This window comes from Elgaria multicarinata, chromosome 4 (genome assembly GCF_023053635.1).
Source record: "Elgaria multicarinata webbii isolate HBS135686 ecotype San Diego chromosome 4, rElgMul1.1.pri, whole genome shotgun sequence".
Classification (NCBI taxonomy): Eukaryota; Metazoa; Chordata; class Lepidosauria; order Squamata; family Anguidae; genus Elgaria; species Elgaria multicarinata.
The window spans coordinates 143,404,379-143,427,419 of NC_086174.1; the positions used below are offsets into that span (position 1 = coordinate 143,404,379).

The window sequence follows — 23,041 nt, forward strand, 5'->3', positions numbered from 1 at the left end:
AGTTATAAGGGTGGGGAAATGTTGCCCTGCTCACCCGCTGCTGACTACTGCTGCCTTAAAGTAATAGAGCACGTATTAAGGAAAGGCCAGTTTGGAGGTATAAATTAATGAAAGGTTGTCCCTGTCATCTTCTGCTGGAATGCATGATTCAAACCTGGCTTTCTTTTATTTGTATTACTATGCTGTGCTGTGTAATATTTGTAATATTTATTTAAATAGTGAAGAGAACAGAAAATTTATGTGGCAGACTGTCTATAAATAGTGCTTATAAAAGGCTTCTCAGACCAACTTCGTACTCTCTCTCCACAACTGAATTTATAGTATGTCCATAAATCTTCACTGAAAAGTCATACATTGCAGCAGCAACAACAACAGCAAACAACCCCTTGTCGTTGTGAAATCGACTGGATGTGTTTTGACACCTGTCTTCAGGAGCTTTTCCCACTTGTGTCATGTGTGGCTCTGGTAGCCATCCTTGAATATTTGCAATTCCGTTTGAACTTTTGAACCTGTGTCGTCTCATCATTCACTTATCAGAATAAAATTTACATTCTTCCAGCAGCTATCTTCTCTGAAACAGTGGAGTGAAGCATTTTGCCCCTATCTGGATCCTAGCCACAAACTGTGGGAAGGGAACCGTGGTCTGTAATGTTAAAATGTGACAGCAGTGTCTTGTTGGTGCCCCCGTGTAGAGAGAACCCTTCAGTCACTGGGCCACTGCAAACCTACTGCTATGAAGATTCATGACATGGTGAGGACAGAAGGCTGCTTTGCATGGCGAGTTGCACCAGACAATGCATTGGCTGTGCAGAGGCTTGATTTAAAGCAATCACTGCATTCTCCCATACAAGCCTGCCTGGGTTTTAAGATCTTCCAGGGATACCCTTCTCTCAGTCCTGTCATCATCAGAGGCACATTTGGTGGGGATGCGAGAGAGGGCCTTCTTGGTGGCTGCTCCCAGGTTCTGGAACTCTGCTCAGGGAAGTTAGATTGGCTCCTTCTCTGCTGTCCTTCCACCATCAGGCATTGTTATTCAAGCAGGCCTTTGGCATGCTGAAGCAGGTTCTATTGGGTTGGGTGCTGTTTTTATTTCTGTTACTGTGTTTGTACGTTTAATTTATTTGTTTTTATTATTGGGTTAGCTAAATTTTAATCTTTGTTTTATTACTCTCAGCACCATTTTTTGATGGGAAAGTGGGCTATAAATCAAATAAACAAATAATAGCACTCCATGTGAATCACTGATGTCATGAGCCTAGACCTGTGCTGTACATCAGGAACAGTGCAGTACATCTGTAAAGTGCTGACCTAGTGGTCCCTGTGCCGTGCCGTCCCCCAATGGATCATCTACTTGTAAGGATGTTAATGTCCACATTTTTCTTCTTTACTGGTCAGTAGCAACCAGCTCTTACTAGCAAACTATCTCATCAGCCACTGCAGAAAGTGGGTGCTCATAATCCTCAGCCATAGAGAGATCCTTGAGTTCCAGGTGAGCTCTGGATCATACTGATCTTCCCACGGTGAGACCCACCTTTGCATGTTACATGAAGTACCAGGAATTAGAGTAGTGTTCACATTTTTTTAGGCCACCATATCTTACAATCTGGTAAAAGGCAAGCCCTATCTATTTTAAGTAATGTCTCCTAATGTGAAATGTTAGACAGGAATTGATTCAAAGTTGATTATCAATTCATTTAAAATATAGGTGGAATTTTAGGATGGTTTTAGACTGTTTTTAGATGTTTTAACAATGTATATTGTGTTCTTAATTCAGTTTTACGTATTTTGTATTTACTATTGTTCCCTCCTTGATCAAAATGGAGATGCGGGTAAGAAATTATTATTATTATTATTATTATTAATAATAATAATAATAATAATAATAATAATAATAATAATGGCAGAGTGAAGTATTTCACTGTTAAAGCTACATTGATGTTATATTGATTAGGTTTTTAATAATGATGTATTAAGGATTTTTTATGGCATATGACATCTTTAGAATGGTCTCTAATAAGGCTATATTATGCCCTAGGGACATCTTCAGTTGTATATATGACCTAACTATGAAATTCAGGATCTACCTAAGCTTACTGATGTGTGTTTATAAAATACAGTATTAAAACATTTTCTTCTTCTCTTCCTCCTCCTCCCTCTCCTCTTCCTCTCTCTCTCTCTCCTTGTCCTTTCTCTCCACTCCCCCAAATATCCTAAGTGTGGAAAATTCGCAGTCCTGGTAGATTTCCACGTTATGCCGCAAGACTCCAATGAATCCCCAGTGTGGTTTTCTGATCGTAAGAGAAAGGTAAGGCCAGGTCATTTGTACTTTAAAAGCATTTAAGGGAGGGTGGGGTGGGGTGGGGTGGAGGATTTCATTGGCTTATTCAGTTTGGGAATGTATTGCACATTTATGCCTAGCCATAATCGATTCTTCCCTGCAACTGTATCTCGGTGTCTTATCTCTATTTATACTGTTGGAGGTTTTTATTAATCTGTCAGTAGGAGGGCTATGCTATTTAGAATTGATCAACTAATTTCAGATTTTAAGATAATACCTGGGTGTGTGTTCATGATCTTATATATCAGCTTCAGCTGCATTTGTGGTGCAGCACACCTTATCACTGCTTACTTCTTTTTACCAATGTGGGTGATATATACAGTATTCTTACATATACAGTTCATAAATAAGTATACAAAACACTTTCTTCTTGCTGATACACTGCCTTAAACCCCTCCAAAAAAATCCAATGGTGCAGAAGCCTCCACCATATAGACAATAAAGAAAACAATAACAATAATAGAGTCCATTGTGTCAGCACTAAAGTCTCAATACCATGTTACCAAACAGCATATGGGGAAAATATTTTTGTAGTAGTACAGAATTTTATCCCCACACACATTCACAGTTCTAGGTGTCCGGTACAATTCCCGTTTCGAGGAGTCTTCATCAGTTGGACGCTTGTTCAAAGAAGGATCCGTGGCCGTATGTTTGGGGTGGAGCCCTCCAACATTGTCTTGTAGTTTTCATGTTTAGTTCAGCCACATAATGCTTCTTTATTGTCTGTATGGTGGAGGCTTCTGCACCGTTGGATTTTTTGGGAGGGTTTAAGGCAGTTTATCAGCAAGGAGAAAGTGTTTTGTATACTTATTTACGAACAGTATATGTAAGAATGCTGCATATATCACCCACATTTGTAATATATTGCGTCTATCTTATATTTCACATGTGAGTCTTTGTGGTTGAGTGCTCAGCACCCCAGTTGTGTTTTTGCTATTTCAACCACAGCCTCCTATTTTCTGTACTTCTTTTTACCACCATCCTTCCCAGTTGCAAGATGGTGTCTGTCTCACTGATTCCTCTGTATCACAGCTGTCCATAGAATGGCATGGGGCGGGGGCAAGAAGAACATTTGTCTTTTTAATTTTGTCTGTGGGAAGAAAAGGGATACTTATTTATAACAGACAGCATTTATGTCCCACCTTTGCATTTTAAAAAAATGACCAAGCAGCACCAATTATTATTGTAACCCCTAGTATTAACTGTCTAGATTTCTCTGTCTGCTTCCTTTCTCTTGGTTTTTTGCTCGTGTGCTTTTTTTTTTAAGAAAAAAAAAAAGGCGGGCGTGACGTCCTCTTCCTCCTAGGACGCTGCGTGTAGACAGAGGGGGAGATCTCGCGATAACCATATCTCGAGGTCCTCCATCACGCTAAACCAGGAAGGTCTAGCCATGGCCTGAGTCTCATTAATATAGGTGATCTAGGAAAAACAATAATGTACTTAAAAATACCTTCCATTGATTTCAAATTTGATTTCAAATCCAGTTTAGGATTGCAACGTGCATTTGTTTGTTTGTTTTCTTGTTTGCAAGAACACATATGCTTGCAAAGGACATGCTCTCTATTTGTGAGTTCATAAGTGATTTCTCAGACTTTGTAGAATATATTTAAATTTACCTGGAAAAAAATTCTCTTCCAGGAAGTCTGCATGCTGCTAAAAGATGCCGTCGATTCAAGAGTGAAACAGTATCTGATCGCTCGTAAACGACATGGCCAGTGGAAGGAAATGGAATATGCAGAAGCAAATCCTTTGTCTCTGAAAGGTGGGACTTGCTTGTAAAAATAAACACATTGATTTCATCATCTGTGGTTTTTATTTACTTAACCTTTTGAGTATTGAGTTGTCTCATTGCATAGCTTGCTGTCAATCAGGCAGAGTGCACACCTTGGAAAAAGCCAAGGCTTATGAGAGATGTCATTATTTTTGATACAATACATTGGCATGGATACACTTGATGGGTCAAGCCAGCATTAGGCTTCCTGCCTACTCAGGTGACATTGGCCAGACTTTTGTACCTCAATTTGAAGTAAAAAAGAAAAAGAAAGCTCTTATATACGTATGGCCACTTAAGAGTGGGTATGGTACCCTCCCTAAAAGGGGAAGGGATTAGGGGGAAAAGAAAGATGGATTAAGTCACTTATCTGTCTGTTTGCATGGTCCTTTATTAATTTGCTCCAGCCTCATAACTTTCTGAGGATGAAAACTCCTCCAGACACCATGAAGGGCAACTACGGGAAATTGGGTTATTTATTTATATATGATTACATTTATATCCTGCTTTTTTTTCTTCTTCTTGAAAGGAACCCAAAGTGCATTGCAAAGACCCAAGGCATCCTCTTCTCCATTTTATCCTCACACCAACCCTGTGAGGTAGGTTAGGCTGAGAGTATACAAAACACCAAGTGAGCTTCATGGCTGAGTCCCATTCCAACACTCTAAACACTACACCACGTTGGCTCTCACCCTGGCTGTTTGCTTGTTTAAGAAGAGCCAGTAGTATAGCATGAGTTGTATGGTGGAGAAATGGTTAGCTGGATTTAGCCCACAAGGTGCCAGTTGTCTGCAGCTATTCTAAAGCTTTTTAAATTAGATTCCAATTATTCTTGATATAAAAGCAAGATATTACATGTGGCTGTACTTCCAGCGCTCCTCTTCTCATGTTCTGGAACTCACGTTGTCCAAACTTATTTTTTTAAAAAGCAGCTTGGCAATCTCTTTATCCCCACACAAAGCTATCTGCATTCTGAGCCTCTACCCATACCATCAGGCAATGCCCATATGAATCTATGGGCAAGAAATAGGAACTTTTTGCTGGTGACCTCACATTTACAGAACTCCTTCTCTTTGGAGATACTGAATGATTAGATTCCTCCCTGTTGTCTTTTAGGTGGGCCCTAAAAAAATTCTTTTTAATCTCAGACTGCTTTTAATTGAGATGGTTGTTTGTTTACAGTTGTTCTTGATGGCCCTGTCTTTAAAGTATTATGGTTGAATGGCTGGCTGAATTAAGATGGAATGACATAATTTTATTGTTTTTTCTTCTTCTTACTACCCTGTTTTGTTTTGTTTTATATTTCTTAGTCTGCCTTGGGGAGATTATTGCATTCTGAAAGGTGACTTATACATTCCCTAAATGAATAAGTGTGTGTGTGTGTGTGTGTGAGTGTGTGAGTGTCATGGGCTCACAAAAGTATCCTGCAAAGAATAAAATGAGTTTAGGGAATATTTTGGTTTGATCAGGGCCTTAGCTAGACGTAGCAGGATGGAGTGGTGAAGATCTCACGATTTTTTCATTGCGAGATCTCCCCCTCAGTTCACACATGGCGTGCGATGACCTTAGACGGAGAGGTGTCGCACCCGCCATTTTGTTTTTGTTAAAGGGACAACAGCACACAAATGCTCGTGTGCAAAAGGTAAGTGATTTAAAAAAAAAATTTACTTTCCCCACTCCCCCCACCCCACCCCCGATGGGCTCAGAGCTCCTGACAAGCTCTGCGCCCCGTGTGCGGGTCCCGGCTCCTCACGAGGAATCGCAAGGAGCTGGGACAAACCGTGGCGCCCAGGCCTAAAGGGGAGGGCAAGATCCCGGGGCAAGGGAGAGATGATCTCTCCATGATCTCGGGATCCCCTGTGCATCATGTGGACGCACAGGGATGATCCCGGGGATAACCCCGGGATTTTGCCCCGTCTAGCTATGGCCCGGGTGGAGATAGAAAAGCCTCATTGACTTTCTATAGAATGTATAGAGATGGAAGATTTGCCCATGTCCATTGGGAGATCTTCAGAGACTAGGCATGGCATCACTTCCTCCTACTTTGTACCACAAATCCTGCATAAAAGTTAGTGGTGTTTCATTCTAGCATCCAGGTCGCAGGGGAGACACACTGCTTCTATTCATGGGAAGAGAGTATAAGAGGTGCGGAGGAGGCTGGGAAGAAGGTGCTGGGGGAATATTATATGAACAGTGCAATCCTATACATATCCACTCAAAATAAGTCCCGCTGAGATCAGTGAGGTTTATTCTCAGGTATAGGATTCTACATGTGTATAGGATTGCAGCAGGAATTGTAGACAGGCATGTGGAGTTATGTCTGCTTCGAAGAGCATGCTTCATTTATTGTTACATCATTCAACCCAGTTGAAAACAAGTCTTCAAGATGTGTGCAGCAGCTAAAAGTTAGGATATATTTTAATCCCTGCACATTAGTCTTTACTTCTGTGTTGTGGTCAACTATGATCTTTGAAAAGAAACCTTTCTGCATTTCTCACTTGGGCCTTAAAACTATCAAGGCTTTTACAATTAAGCATATGTGTGAATGTTTTCCAGCATCAGGACTTAAATAGCAAAAGATATGGCCTGACATGGTAAAAAGGGAGAGGAAGCATTTTATATAAAAAGGAAAAGAACTGTAAAACTGCCAGCACTGGAAAAGAGAACTGAAAAGGATGTGTGACTTCCTTACCTCTAAACTTTTGATTTGATGTTTAATAGCTCCAACTCTTCCATTTTCCGTGAGCAAGATTTAACTGCAAACAAATTGGACACAGGTGGAATAAGGTTTCATCATAGATTCATACGCATTTTCTAGAAGTAGATGAAACCCTATTCCACCTCTGTCCCATTTGTTTGCAAAATATAAAGCCACATCTTTTTGAATTATTTCTCAGCAAGCAGTGGGTTTTGATCTTTATAGTTCAGGCTGGAAAAATTCCAGGCACCTACCCTGGTCCTACACTGGAATGAAGACATGGGATACGGAGGTAATAAACGGCCACGATTTTATTGAAAATTGACTGAGATCTATGATGAGTAAAATATTCCCAAAGCAGAGCTCTAAAACTCAGTAGTGTTGACCGTCCTGCCTCTCTACCTTAATATGAATGAGATCACCCTAGGAGCTGATCTACGCTTTTCTTATGCCAGGGACACATAAGGACTTTTGCTCAACCCAGCTGGACAGCCTTAGTTGGAAGCAGGCTGCCAAAGCTTTAAGGTAGCTCCCTTCCCAACTCCTCTTGAACAGGCAGCTGTGAGAGGCAGTTGGGCAAGCATCCCTTCCCAATCAAGCAGGATGATCACTAGCCTCTTTTGTCCTCAATGCCCCCATAGCCCACACTGAACCTTCCAACTGTGGCCATCAACCTAAGCTAAAGGACAATGACTCATCCCTCAATATTCCTTGCAATGTAGAGTCAGTGAAAATCCTGAAGGTAGCCCTGACCAGTGACTGGTTAATCCTATGGTGCAGGATCCTGCGATGAGGGGAGGTGGGCAGGGGAGCTGGCCTTTTGAGGGAGGATGCCCTCTCCTTCTTAGTTGGCCTTTTGGCCCCAAAGCTGTTTGAATACCACATTTCACCCTGCAAGGGGTGGGGCAAATTTGAATGTCTGATTACCATCTTAAGGTCTTTAAAACTGGGTTAACAAGTCTGTTCACTTTTATGTCCAGACTTTAGTTCTCACAAATAGCAGATTAGATGGTAAACCTGTGTCTGGACTATACCACTTCAAAGAAAGAGAGTTGACAGGGCATTGGTGGTCTCTTCAGGAGCTGTTGACATGAACTCCTTGTCCTGGGTTTTTTTTCTTCCAGTATTCAAGTAGCCCCAGGGATGGAAGGAGCCCAGGCTAACCTAATGCTTCTTTGAGTCCATTGATAGTCCCTGCAGAACTTCCTAAATCTTTTTCAGTTCAAAAGTTTCAGGTTAGCCTGGTCCATCCCACTATGTTTCCAGTTTAAAAGTATTGACAACATGTATGTGGGAGGAACATGGAGGAGAAGTCATCTGATGAGGTTGGTTCAATAATTGGTCTAATTCAGCTGCTCCCAATCTGGTGCCACCATACGTTTTGAATTACAACTCCCAGAGTTCTTGACGATTAGCCATGCTGGCTGAGGGTGATGGGAGTTGAAGTTCAAAACATCTGGAGGGCACCAGGTTGGGAAAGACTGGATTAGCCCTGCAGCACCTTTTAATGTGCAATGCATGAAGCTGTTCTTGATGGACTTGGACTTGCTCACATCACATGCTTTCTTCTCTCTGTGGTCCTGTTTAGAAGATACCTAAACCATGGCTTTAACTATGATGAGGCCTTTTGCCTTATTCACCATGGTTAAAGCTATGGTTTAAGGTGTCTTCTGAACAGGGTCTGTGACACAATTCTACATGAGATTTCTTGAGTGTTTGACATCTTCTGAAATTTTTACAAGGACCCGCACATAGAATTCAAATGAAAGCACTTTTCCGTAGCTCCAAGCATGGTGTTGAAATATTGAGTGAAGAAAGATAATTAAGGGATTAGTTGTAATTAAAAGCACTGAAAATATAGAGTGCTATATTCTAGTAGTGGTAAATATTTATGTGCCTGTGTGGGCTAATACATTTTATGCTTAAAAGAAATTAGCCAGAATTGACAGTCAGGTTTTACTTCTTTCACTGTGCTTCTCATTTTTTTAAAAAAGTTGCTTTCAATGTTATCTACTTTTCCAACACTGAGAGATTTTCAGGTCTTTGCAGCATAGAAAAACAGCATTTTCAAATCATAATTGAGAAGCAAAGAACATGGTATTTGAGATCTAAAATAGCTGGGTTGTGAGGAGGAAAAATACATGTTTTAGAAAGGAGCAGGAGTGTCAGGTACAACAACATTTTGAGATCACTTAGGCCTGTCTTGTGGTTTTGGAGAAGACTGCTCGATTCAGTAACAGAGCTGTTCAGGTGCCAGATTTTGCTGGGAAGGGAACACCTGCCAGGCTACTCTAGATAACTCAGCAGCTCAGAGGCATTTTCCCAGGCTCCCAGGTGAATGGTCTTTAATAGCCGTGGGAGACAGCTTTCTACTGTTATACGCTGCACCACAGACTCTTACTGGATGCCTTATAGATGCTCAAGTCAACTTAATTGTTGTTTTTTTGGTAAACACGTGTTGCTGGGTAGCTTAACAGGGAAAGCTGACATGATACTTCCTCTGAGGCAGCCTTTTCCAGCTTCATGCCTTCCAGATGTGTGGCACTGCAACTCCCATCACTCTCAGCCAGCATGGCCATTGGCTGGGGATGATGGGAATTGAGGTCAAATATATCTTGAGGGTGTCAAGTTGGGAAAGGCTGCTCTGAGCCCCAGGACTATAAAGGTACACCAGGTTAAATTACTGTTTCCTTCAAACTACTTAATTTACGGTAAATTACCACCACTTACAACGTGGCGCTTAACCCATCGCATTATGGTTTCTGTTACATTGTATTTATTTTTTTAAAAAAGGATCTTGCTAATTTAATTATTTTTACGAGTTGCTACTGGAGGCCTCTCTCTTTCAGCCTGAATGTCATAATTGTGAACCATCAGCGTAGTTTTAAATGATACACAAACTGTCTCCCTTCCAGTATGAAATTGCAGTGATTGCTGCTCCTCCACCTCCCCCCATAGCTGCTCTGTGTATGGCCATTGTTTGACTCTCAAAATGCAACCTTGTATTGTATAGAGTCTTGGGGTGCCTTAAAGACTCAGACGCCCCATGTGGCACACACATTCGTGGCAGGCTGGAGCCTGCTTGGTCAAATATATCAAGGCCACAGTGCTTGAGCCACAGTCAATTGGTTGGTCCTCCTCTTCCCCAACGCAGCATCTCCATATGTGTTGAACTGTGACCCCCCGCATTTCTGACTATTGGCCATGCTGGCAGGTGCTGATACAGGTCGAAAACATCTGTATTGAAACGTCTGCCCTTGTCGGTTTGCATTGAGGGTCTTTCCAGTTAAAGCATGAAGCACACAGAAGATGGAGGGTGAGGCCATTGTTCAGCCACTGTCTAGTTTTCTAATCTCTAACCACAAGGGTGTGAACTGAGTGTTGAAGGCCTTTGTCTGTGGCCTGTCATCTCAGGGGCACTTTTCCAAGTGAAATTTGTATCATTTGAACGAGCTCCAACTCCCAGAGGAAACTTTTATTTTTATACAATGCAGGTCATACGTTTCCCTCTCAAGCTGAGGAGCTTATGCTTTATGGAAACTTTTAATAACTGGATCTCTGTGTTTTATTTTTAAACCCTCCTAGAGGTAGGGATCTGCAAACTTGTGCCAACTGATCGCAAAGGTGGCTGAAATGAGATAGATAATGCCAAGATGGAAGGAGGTTCTAAAAACGCTGAATTCACAGTTGAAAAATACAACTGTTATTGTAGTTGAAATTGTTTTTAATATTTTAAATAGTGGGTTTTAAAAAAAATAATATTTATATGTAAACCACTCAAGAGTTTTAAATGAATGATGGAACATAAGGAGAGCCATGCTGGGTCTGACCAAAGGCTTCTCTAGTCAAGGATTCTTTCCTAAAATGGCCAACCAGATGGCTATGAGAAGCCCACAAGCAGGACATAAGTGCAACAGCACCCTCCTGGTCATGTTCCTCAGTAACTGGTGCATGAAGGCATGTAGCCATAAGGACTAATAGCCATTGATCACTTTATCCTCCATGAATTTATCTGATCCCCTTTTAAACCCAAGTTGGTGGCCATCACTCCACTGTGCGGCAGCAAATTCCATCATTTAACTCTGCTGTGTGAAGAAGTACTTCATTTATCTGTCTTAAATTTCCAGCACTCCCGTTTCATTGGACCAATTGTAGAATTATATGAAAAGGAAGAAAGAGCATTATTAATCCCCCTCCTTTTCCCAATGCCTTAGTAAGGTGTAGTCTGTTCCTTGGGAAATGATAGTGAATTAATTTACAGTCGTCTCCTGTTTTGTTTTGTTTTTAATTCAAGCTGGCTTTGATGGCTAGGTTGGGCACAGAGTTTTCGCCTGTGTGGTGTGCATATGTGTGTTTTATCTACTTGGTGCATTTTAAATGCCTAGATTTTTGGTTTTTCGTTCAAATACATATCTTGATAACGTCTTTATTTACTGCATTTCTGTACCGCCCAATAGTTGAAGCTCTCTGGGCTGTTCACAAAAATTTAAATCATCTACTACAATTCAAGGTATAAAACAAACCACAATATAAAAAAGAAGCACAAGCAGAATAAAACCAAGCAGCAATGTAGAGAGTTATACAGATTTAAAATACACATTTAAAACAGCAGAGTTAAAAGACTAGGTGAAGTATTGAAATACTGGGAAAATAAAAAGGTCTTCACCTGGCACCGAAAAGAGTATAAGATAGGTTCCAGATGAACCACTCTAGGGAGCTCTTTTCACAGCCAGGGTGCCACAGCAGAGAAGGCCCTCCTCCTGGTAGCCACCTGCCTCACTTCCTTTGGCAGGGGCTCACGGAGAAGGACCCCTGAAGATGATCTTAGGCTCTGTGCAGGTACATATGGGAGGAGGCATTTCTTCATATAACCTGGCCCCAAGATAATCCTGTGGTACTTGTGTTGAAGTAGCAAGGTTTACATAACATGTCCTGCTTTTATGTTGCAGCCAGTGACTTTCACGTTACAGCCTACTTTGTCAGAAGAGGGGTCAATCTGCGATGTATTGGGGGACAGCAAAACAGTGGTAAGCTATCTTTGTTTGGTTTTGCATTTTGGAGGTAATGGGTGAAGGCAGAAGTTCATAGGAAGCTGCCTTATACCAAGTGATATACCTTATACTATATAAAATAATAATAATAATAATAATAATAATAATAATAATAATAATAATAATAATAATAATAATACTACCAGCCCTGTACTGTCGACATGAACTGGCAATGGTTCTCCAGGGTTTCGGGCAGGAGTTTTTCCAGCCCCACCTTGTGATGCCTGGGATTGAACCTAGACCTTCTGCACTGTGCTCTACTATGGCCCCTTTCTTTTCATAATGACCCTGCTCCAATGGACGAACAGAAAATATGTGGTGCAGAAGGATCTCTCCCTCACTGTTCCCCTGCTTGATCATGTGACTAGTGATGTCTTTTGCGGTGGTGATAGCTATGTAGAGGCAATCCCCCCCCTTGCAAACAGGTGGGTGGTACTGCTACCTAGTGCCCAGTTCCAGATGAACCACTCTAGGGAGCTCTTTTCACAGCCAGGGTGCCACAGCAGAGAAGGCCCTCCTCCTGGTAGCCACCTGCCTCACTTCCTTTGGCAGGGGCTCACGGAGAAGGACCCCTGAAGATGATCTTAGGCTCTGTGCAGGTACATATGGGAGGAGGCATTTCTTCATATAACCTGGCCCCAAGATAATCCTGTGGTACTTGTGTTGAAGTAGCAAGGTTTACATAACATGTCCTGCTTTTATGTTGCAGCCAGTGACTTTCACGTTACAGCCTACTTTGTCAGAAGAGGGGTCAATCTGCGATGTATTGGGGGACAGCAAAACAGTGGTAAGCTATCTTTGTTTGGTTTTGCATTTTGGAGGTAATGGGTGAAGGCAGAAGTTCATAGGAAGCTGCCTTATACCAAGTGATATACCTTATACTATATAAAATAATAATAATAATAATAATAATAATAATAATAATAATAATAATAATAATAATAATACTACCAGCCCTGTACTGTCGACATGAACTGGCAATGGTTCTCCAGGGTTTCGGGCAGGAGTTTTTCCAGCCCCACCTTGTGATGCCTGGGATTGAACCTAGACCTTCTGCACTGTGCTCTACTATGGCCCCTTTCTTTTCATAATGACCCTGCTCCAATGGACGAACAGAAAATATGTGGTGCAGAAGGATCTCTCCCTCACTGTTCCCCTGCTTGATCATGTGACTAGTGATGTCTTTTGCGGTGGTGATAGCTATGTAGAGGCAATCCCCCCCCTTGCAAACAGGTGGGTGGTACTGCTACCTAGTGCCCAGTTGGCCCTGGGACTGCAGAGCAGCAGATCAAGAGAACTCGGGCCTCTGGAATGTTGCATCCTCCTGCCTCCCAGGAAGAGCGTCCATGGCAAGAGCCTGGCCGGCATCCAGGAAGCTGCAGCTTGTGCAAAATGCAGCAGCCAGATTGATAACCAGAACTAGAAGGTTCAAACACATAAGACCGATTCTGTCCCGCTTGCATTGGCTGCCTATACGTTTCCAAGCCCAATTCAAGGTTCTGGTTTTAACCTATAAAGCCTTACATGGCTTGAGACCACAATACCTGACGGAACGCCTCTCCTGACATGAACCTACCCATTCACTACGCTCAACATCTAAGGTCCTCCTCTGAGTGCCTACTCTGAGGGAAGCTCAGAGGATGGCAACAAGGGAGAGGGCCTTTTCAGTGGTGGTCCCCCAATTATGGAATGATCTCCCCAACAAGGCTTGCCTGGCGCCAATATTATTATCTTTTCAGCACCAGGTTAAGATTTTTTTCTCTCAGGCAGTTAACAACATATGTTGTTGTTGTTTTTAACTGACCCCAGAATAGTTGTTTTAAATGGATATTGCTGTTTTTATGCTTTTGATGGTTTTAAATTTCTGTATATTTCTTTTTAATGTTCACTCTTTTTAACTTTTGTAAACCGCCCAGAGAGCTTCAGCTATGGGGCGGTATATAAATGTAATAAATAAATAAATAAATTGCCAAAGATGGAGCAGCTGCAGGGAGCTTGCTTCTCCCTTCTCTGACAGAGGGAACGCTCAGCTCCAATTTTCAGTTGTCCTAAGAGTGCAGAGCTGAAGGGGAAAGCATACTCTGGGGCCATCGATCTGTCAGGAGACTTGGGGCTGCTGGCTACTGATTCTTGCATAGTGGTGTGTGTATATTAGAATCTCCTGTAAGACATCTTGAGGACCAGCTAATCCAATGGTGGGACAGAAACCTTCTAAACAAATAAATGTGTCAATTTATTTTGGAACGGGGAAGATTCCCATGAATAACAGCAAGTGCTATCAGATCGGAACCCCCTGATTACACAAAACATAGCACGATTCTGTGCATCTGCTATCAGAAAAATTATGATAAATCAAGGATAGTAAACCTTTATAGAGGTACCATTACTATTACGTTTATGACATCTTGTGTTTCAGATACATGACTCTTGTTCCCCTGTCTTCGACTGGATTGCTTTCATGATAGTTTTAATTATAGTTAGTTATTTTAACCTGTCAGTTTAACCTCTCCCTGTTCTTAATTTGGCTTTCTTTTATAATTACTGTATCTTGCTTTTATAATTACTGTATTTCTAGCTACTTTTAATCTGCTGGTCTGTGACCATAATAAATTTGATTGATTGATTGATTGATTGATAGCAGCAAGTGCGCAACCCACTCTTTTGTGCAGGAATTTCTAGATCGGAGTCACAACATATTCCCAGTGCTAGAAGCATTATTGGTTGCACCTCTGTAGCACCCTGTTGTGTACTGAGGAACTGATTCAGAGGGGGCAGTCCACACCCAGAAGCATATGTGCTTCCATTTGCCAGGCCAACCTGCCTTGGATTTGGACAAGTATTCATGTTACGAGAGTTGTTTTGCTGAATCATATTCCCCAACTCGTTAATTTTGTTAATGTTTATTTTAAACTGTGGTCAGAGTAATTGGCTGGGCCATACCACATTTCTACAAGGAGGAGGCTCAGCATTTTATCTCTGGATTGTGAATCAGGAGATGTTGCCCTGTGAGTCAGGCCTATTGTCAAAGGGTACAAGCACATGCAAGAAACTTGCTTTCGTTCAGCCTGCCTCTGTCAAGCTGTGTCTAGGTGATGTCATTCGATCTGATCTCTTCTCATGTTTTCCCAAGCCACGGAGCTCTAGGAGGATGTGATATCAAGTCTTATTCTGCCAGAAATAACAAAGCACAAGATTTAGGCTGAAAACATACTCATGTCACGTTCATCTTTAACTGAATTTTAAAATCTTTTAGAAAATTTGTTCTATCTACTAGATAGGTAAACTTTGCTTTTCATAGAAGTGCTTAATGTTTAAATACATCCGTCTACTTCTATCTTTGTTTTTTGTTTTTTTAAAGAAGGGGTGGACAGAAGGTAGATATGTATCTACTGATAGATCTCTGAGTGATTTACGGCAGATCAGCAAGAATGCCTGACTCCCCATTATTTAATAATAGCAGCATCAGAATGACTTCTTCCCAAATGCTGCAGCTCAATGAAGAACACTTGGGATAATGGATGGATTTTTGTGTGCAAAGACTGTGAACTCTTGGGTTTCTAGTCCTCAAATCAAATCCCTCGGCTCAGAATTTCCCCCTCTCTCCTCCACCCCATGAATCTGTGCAAGACCATTGTCCCACTGTTGTGATAAAATGGAGTGGAGAAGGAGGATCATGTATGCCACCTTTGACTCCTTGGAGCCAAAGGTGGAATATAAATGTGTCAAGTAAATAAATAATAATTACAAAAACGACCACATTAACTGCATTCATAAAATTAACATCACGTCTAGTTTGGCCCTTAGAGTCCAGTTTTAATGGCATGTTTTACAATACGGATTAAAAAAATGATCAGGCATATATAAAGACAGTTCTGCAGAGTTTCCTTGAGACGATTTCTAGTCTAGTGGCTTCCTACACTCTAGGAAAGTGGGTTTGTTTTGCCTTATGCTTTTGTGTGTGGCAAACCCCTTCCGGTTTTGTCAGTTCCAGCTCTTGACTTCAGCATAGTTTGTTAGGGCTTGTGCAGGCAGAGTGCTCTTGCCTATCAAAGGAGGAGTGAATGAAGAAGGAAGTGTGGATGTACACTGAAAAAACAAAATGTAGGATGCTTGAAAACGTAATCAGGCAGTCTAGAGAGTGCCTCTAAACTTGTCATCATGGGGAAAAGAAATACATCCAAAGATACACATGTCTCTCCACGTTCTTATTTTACACAGAGTTGCGTGTGTTTCCGGAACGGTTTGTAATTTGTGTCACAAGACTTGAGTCCAGTCCATCTCCTCGGGTCAGTGAAAGTGTGGCACCGGTATGTATGAAACAGTATTAACAAATACCATATTTCACTGTGCACTGGTTAGAAACGTGGGTGGCTTTATATAGGCCTTTGCCATTCATAGATTCTTGGCATGTGCTTGGGATGGAAAATGTTACATAAATACTTGGGCCAAGATGTTTAAAACTTGGAGGCAAAAAATGTTCTTTGAATTCACAAGCTACACACACCCAGGCAGAGAAGATGATGAGAGCTTCTGGGAACCTGACCACTCGTGTAAATCTGATTGTTCCTTGAGGTGCAGAACAAGGGGACCTTACACCCTTATTTTCGAAACTGAATTATATCAGCTAATGTAAAATGCAAGTTTTGGCAGGGAGATCTCTTTTTCTGTTGTGTGTGTTTTTTAATGCTGGTTTTACTAGATTTGTTAGGATTGGACATGCTTGTGTGCTAGGCTGTGGCCATCCCACCGCTGGCTAACACCAAGCTCTCTAGCCTATACACTAACCACAGTCTCTTCTATTGACTTGGGCAATGAACTTTGCCACTTGGTTCTCCTAGCAGTCAAGCCAGGCACAGCAATGAAAGGCACTTCTGGAGTAGTTTTGTTGAGTGGTTTTGCTAAAATTCAACATTACAAGCCAATGTAATGTTGTTGTTGTTGTTGTTGTTATTCTGCCTTTTCCCCAATACTACAAATTAAAACATGTACAGTTAAAACAGATAGAAGTATACATTTTTTAAAAAAAAAAAATAAACATGCTATAATATCAAAACATTTAGTATGAGCGTTAGGGGTGGGGGAACGATTTATTTATTTATCTGGTTCTCCTGGGAATTCTATAAAACAATCATAATTTCCAAATCTAAATGGATCACTACTTTTGGAAGTTTAGATTGCCTAAATTGAAGGGTGTACAGGTTCTGCCACTTCCTACCATTGGAAGAAGTGTTACATTCAGGGAGCAGTTTTGCACAGATACCTTTTCCGCCATTCCCACACTTCCTTCATGGGGGTGGCAGAGTGGACTGCATCAACGTGGACTGCTCAGGGAAACAGTGAGCCCCAAATGACCGGTACAGTGGCGCTGTGGTGATTGTTAATGCTGAAAGAGCATTTGGGCATGCACTAAGAGCTACCCTGTAGTTCCTATGACTTGGCTTCATTTTGTACGATCCTAGCTCTGGTCAAATAAAAGCCTTCCTGTCTTCTAATACCTTCGACTCATACTGCCTAATATCATTTGGGCTATGTGAATACCTTGCACTCCTCAATAAAGCCTGCATTGTGGAGGAACTTGAGGGGGTTGTCTTGCCTCCACCTTAGAGACTGTGGAAGGCTGTGGCTGAGGAAAGGGCATGGAAGTTGTCCCCTCTCTCCTTGTTCCCTCTTGTCTGGGTTTATGCTCTTCATGAGCCTTATAGCTCTGACGTTGTATCCCCTTACCTGATTCCTGTTCTTTTTATTCCTTCCCTATTTTCACAAGTTTTCTTCTGTTTTCCCATGTCCCAAGGTTCCTCTTCCTGCCCTTGTTTTACACCATGCAATCCATCGATCGCATTTCCGTCCTTGCTGCGTTTTTAATATCCCTGTTGACCAAACCCTTCCAACACAGTCTCCTCTGTTCCTGCTCTTCTCGTGAAAACTTTGTCTCATTTGTTGTTTTTGCACAGCGCAACAACCTTCTTGTCTCCTTTCAAAAAGCTCAGGTGTTCATGCGTGGGGATCGTTTAACGCAGTGTTCAGAAAATGTTTGAGAACTCCTGCTCTAAAGCACGCAGGGGGCGGGCTGTCATTGAGTGGCCTACGGTCAGCCCTTGTCATCTCTACTTAAAAAGGTCTTCAGTAGCAGGGCTGGGAAAGGCCTTTGCCTGGAACCTTGAAAAGCTATTGCCAACAGAAGACTGGCTTGGATTATTTCCAGTGTTCTGATTTACTATAAGGCAGCTTTGTATTTCATAGGCAAAATTCTCTTCTTGTTTGTGTGAGTGTTGCCTATGGTGGATATATGTTGTCTTATGAATGCCTAGTCTAGAATTATTGATTTCCTTAGTACCATAAACATGTTATCTAAGAGCTACATCCGACAAGCATTTTATTGCACGCTCATTACTGGGCACTCACAAAGTTTGCTCAGGTCCCTCACATGACATCGTCTGCTTCCCAAGCGCCTTCCACCCCTTCTGGCCTTCTTTGCGTGACAAAAAACCCCCCTCATTAAGTCCGATGTTTTTTTAAACTTGGAATCGCTGCTCTCTCCTGCTCTGTGCAGGAGAAGCAGCGCCATTAGAACAGCGGACTCAATGGGCTTTGCGCTCGTTGTGTACTTCCTCTTCTTGAAAAGAGGGAGTAACTGAGGAACAAAAACACAGGCGGAGAAGCAAAGGTAGGGATGTGATGGAGCTTTATGACAGGGGAGAAGATCAACATTTCATGACTGAGATCCTTGACAGTAGAGGCAGTGGAGACTAGTGGCTCCTACATCAATGGGGCGGTGATTCCATGCTGGATGTCAGAGCCAGTCAGAGCTCCAAAGGAGTTATTTCCAAAATGGTTTCAGCACCTTGGATAGCTTTTAAGACTTCTGACTGGTTCTGACTGAAACGCAGAGCGGATTCACCGCCCCACTGACATAGCAGCCACCAGCGTCAGCTGAGTGAAGGCGCCAATGGCTCTTGTGATTTTGCACGAGAAGCATTTCATGGGCAGCAGGGGGTAGGGGACCATTTTTCTGTTGAAAGATGCATGTGCTGCCAGAGTATGGGGTAACTCCCTAAGGTATTTTCCAGGGAGTAGGAATGTAGGTGGTGTCCTAATCCTGCGGTCGAGGTCTGAATGCCTTGTATCTGTTGTTCATACCAGTCTGTCCCTGATGGCTAATGGCTGCAGTGTGCAAATGCAATTCTTCCATCTATTACAAGAGCGGCTCTATTTTTTTACCCATAGCTTTGGAATGGGAAACCACATGTGGCTTTTCGTACACTTGGATACATGTGTGTTCACACATCTTGGTGTTTTGTAGTAGGATTGGTTGCCTCCTGGTTTCTGCTTTCAGTTTGTGTCTCTTCAATAATTCTCTAGATTGTGAGAATCTGCCTTTTTTACACATTTTCTTGTTGGGCAGTCTGCTGATTTAAATAACTTTGTATGGTGATGTGGAGCGGTCTGACACTAAATACATGCACGCACACTCTCACATGAACATAAACCTGCTTGAACGTCTTTCGGTGGTCATTTTATCCTAATGCAAAATCATGTTTTTTAAAGATAAACGCACAAGAAGCTGGCAGGATTCCTTTAGAGAAATCTTGATCTGCCACCTTTCAGTGTAGATGGCACCTTCCATCCTCAATAGCATTGAGGATATTGTTTCATTTATTTAAAGATCAGGGTGGGTGAAACCAGGTCGATCTCAGAGTATTGAGAGAAAGTTAATACAGCGCATGCAAGAGAGAAGGAAGAAAGTTTGACAGGGGTGATGTAATATATATATGAAGCAATCGGATGCTGGAGGTAGAGGTGTCTTATTGTGCAGGGAGAAATGGAGATTAGTGATGACATATAATCATAGAATAGTAGAGTTTTAAGGGGCCTATAAGGGCATCGAGTCCAACCTCCTGCTCATTGCAGGAATCCACTCTAAAGCATACCTGTTAGATGGCTGTCCAGCTGCCTCTTGAACGCCTCTAGTGTGGGAGAGCCTACGACCTCCCTAGGTAACTGGTTCCATTGTTGTACTGCTCTAACAGTCAGGAAGTTTTTCCTGATGTCCAGCCGGAATCTGGCTTCCTGTAACTTGAGCCCATTATTCCGTGTCCTGCACTCTGGGAGGATTGAGAAGAGATCCTGGCCCTCCTCTGTGTGACAACCTTTTAAGAATTTGAAGAATGCTATCATGTCTCCCCTCAATCGTCTCTTCTCCAGGCTAAACTTGCCCAGTTCTTTCCGTCTTTTTTCATTGGGCTTTGTTCCAGACCCCTGATCATCCTCGTTGCCCTCCTCTGAACATGCTCCAGCTTGTCTGCGTCCTTCTTGAATTGTGGAGCCCAGAACTGGATGCAATACTCAAGATGAGGCCTAACTCATTAGTTAGCATGCCAGCACATATTCATCCATAAGCACATATGTGTCCAGCGAGGTATTTCAAGCAACTGGCTGGTGCACTCACTCTGGTGCACATCTATTTGCATATACAAAGATTTTTAAAAATTCAAAAGTGCCATAAGTGGATGCTGTCCAGAACACTCACATAGCCATCATGGACATACTTGGTGAAACAAACACTCTGACTGGCCAGTGATAGTAGAGGCTATCTGTTGCATATGTTAGGCAAGATGACATCTGCAAAGGCTATGCTGACCGTAAAGACCAACTTGCTTTCACCTGCTGGGGTACATAGTCAAAAGTATTTGAGTTTTTCTCTTCCCTGCTAGAGAACCAAATTGAACTCGAATCTTGCTATCGTCCTGCCATAGCCTTGAGTCTTTATAGAACCTGGCCTGTGGGATAGGCTGAAGGGCCTCTTTACACTGATGTCTCATTTCTGACGCACCAACATCAAATATAGGAAATAATAATTATGGCGTGATGCACCATAATGAATAGCGAAACCCAATAATAATAATAATAATTTAGTACTCGCCTCTCCCTCTAGATCGAGGTGGGGAACAACACCAAACACAATATAATACATAAAATTAGTTAAAAGAGCATATAAAACCAATACAATATTAAAATAACAATCACAGCATCTTAAAATTCTTAGGTTTAAAATTCATTTGGTAGGCCTGCCAGGACAGACTAGTCTTTACAGCTGTCTTAAACTCTGAGAGAGCTTTAAATCTCCTCCAGCAGGCCATTCCACAGTCTGTTTGTTCTATCCAGAAAACGAGAGGTTTGGATGAAAGTTTGACAAATGAATGGCAAAACCAAGGCAGACATCTGTGATGCAGCCCGTTATCTGAAACAAGCAGTAAGGATTCTCTTATTTTGGATGTCAAGGACACTGTTCTTTACGGTAGCATCCTCATGCACAGCTTTTATATCATTCCAGCATGGAGGTATATTTGATGATGATTGCTATTCTTGTGTTGAAAGCAGTAGATAATAGTGTGCTGAACTCATGCCTATGTGTGTGATACAGAGAGCTGTTTGTTCTCAGTGGTAGCTGGAAATTATATCTCAGAGAAGTCTGCATCTTAGGTTTTCCACTCCTACTAGACAATGCTGACATTGCACTAGCCTCCATTATGAGATATCTTCTCTACTCACACCAGAGGTAGAGCAGCAAAATCAAATAGTAAAGCTTTTCTTGGAGTGAACCACTTCCAGCGGTAGGTATGGGTGTTGCTTGTTTGACTGCTCCTCTCACTTTCGTAAATAAATGCCCAAACTCTGCACATTCCAAAGTAGTATCCAGGGGCAGGGGAGGGCATTCAGACCAGCTGACTTCATGATGTGGTATTTTTCATTGTTCAGGAAGTTTTACCATTGGGAATCATTCAAATAAGCAGCTCCCTCGCTTGCAGCCTGTAATGGTACAATCCAGGAAAAGTTTTACCACTTCATTTTGCTTAATGTGGCTCTTGAAATAGCAATACATCTGGGGGAAGTTTTATTTATTTATTTATTTATTTATTACATTTTTATACCGCCCAATAGCCGAAGCTCTCTGGGCTGTTCACAAATTAAAACCATGAAGAGCATAATAAAACAACCAACAGTCTAAAAACACAAATACAAACTACAATATAAAAAGCACAACCAGGATAAAACCACACAGCAGAAATGTATATAGGTTAAAATACGGAATTAAAACAGCAAAGTTTAAATTTAAGTTAAATGAGGTGTTAAAATACTGAGAAAATAAAAAGTTGAAATTGACCATGCATAAAATGATATTGTATAGCATTGTGATGTGCAAATAAAGATGACAAATATTTTGGAAATAATTGCACACCGAAAATTTAGCTGAGACACTCAAGGTATGAAAATAAAGCTGAAAATGTCTTCAGCTTTCCCAAGAAAGCTGTTCTGTACGGGCCAGGGTTGAAATAATGATGGTAGACTGGGAGAACAAGGAAGCCTGAATGCAGCAAAGGCACTTTGGGGGCACCACACCCAGACTTGGGTTAGGAAGTAACTTCTGAGAAAGTAATGATACATTTTCTCTGTCTGGAACCATGATTGATGGTTGTCAGTTCCTAAGGCAGGAGTAATTATGCAATGGTGTGTTCTGATTCAGTTCTTGGAGGGTGGGCCATGAAAAAGAAACCTGTCTTTTTGTTACCCAGTTTACAAGGATTAGTGGTAGATTCCATATAAAGTTAACTTTGCTCAAATTAGCACCAAAGTTCCTGTTTGTTGTTCAAAGATGCCAAGATAGTGAGGAGAGAAAAATAATCCCCATGAAATCAGGTTGTGTTACATATTTCTAGTGTTTGATTCAGTATTAACTGTGTAGCTTGAAACTAGAAGCATGTATGTTTAGGTTTACTAAAATAATTTATCTCCCCTTCCCTGCCAACTGCTTTCATTACCACCATTTTACAATTCATGCTGCAAAACTTGAATCTCTATTTTGCTTTCCAGTCATTGGTTACATATTTTTGTTGCATATTGGAAATATTATTGTATAGCTGTGATTTGCAAACTAACCAGAAGGATCTTTCTTCTTCCTTCTGTAACTGTGAAAGCGTTATATAAAACTATATTGAGTAATCTTAATGTCAAGCATAACATGATAGGAAGTGCTAAAACGATTAGAGCTTCATGAACATTTGCCATGTTCCTACAGGATCTCTTCCCCAAAATAACACACTTGAAAGAGAAAAAAAGGATCATTCAAAACAAGGTTGTTTTATTTCTTTAGAAGTGGTCTTACATTGCAGCTCATATGATTAATG

At 41.6% G+C, this 23,041-nt stretch overlaps 1 protein-coding gene across 1 annotated transcript in view; it reads left to right on the forward strand.

Moving 5' to 3' along the window:
- Nucleotides 1-23,041, forward strand: part of SLX4IP (SLX4 interacting protein) — a 117,422-nt gene that overhangs the window by 81,679 nt on the left and 12,702 nt on the right. Inside the window, 4 exon segments of the mRNA XM_063125864.1 lie at nucleotides 2,216-2,305; nucleotides 3,977-4,100; nucleotides 11,757-11,834; nucleotides 16,077-16,165. Of these exon segments, the coding sequence (XP_062981934.1) occupies nucleotides 2,216-2,305; nucleotides 3,977-4,100; nucleotides 11,757-11,834; nucleotides 16,077-16,165 (381 nt within the window).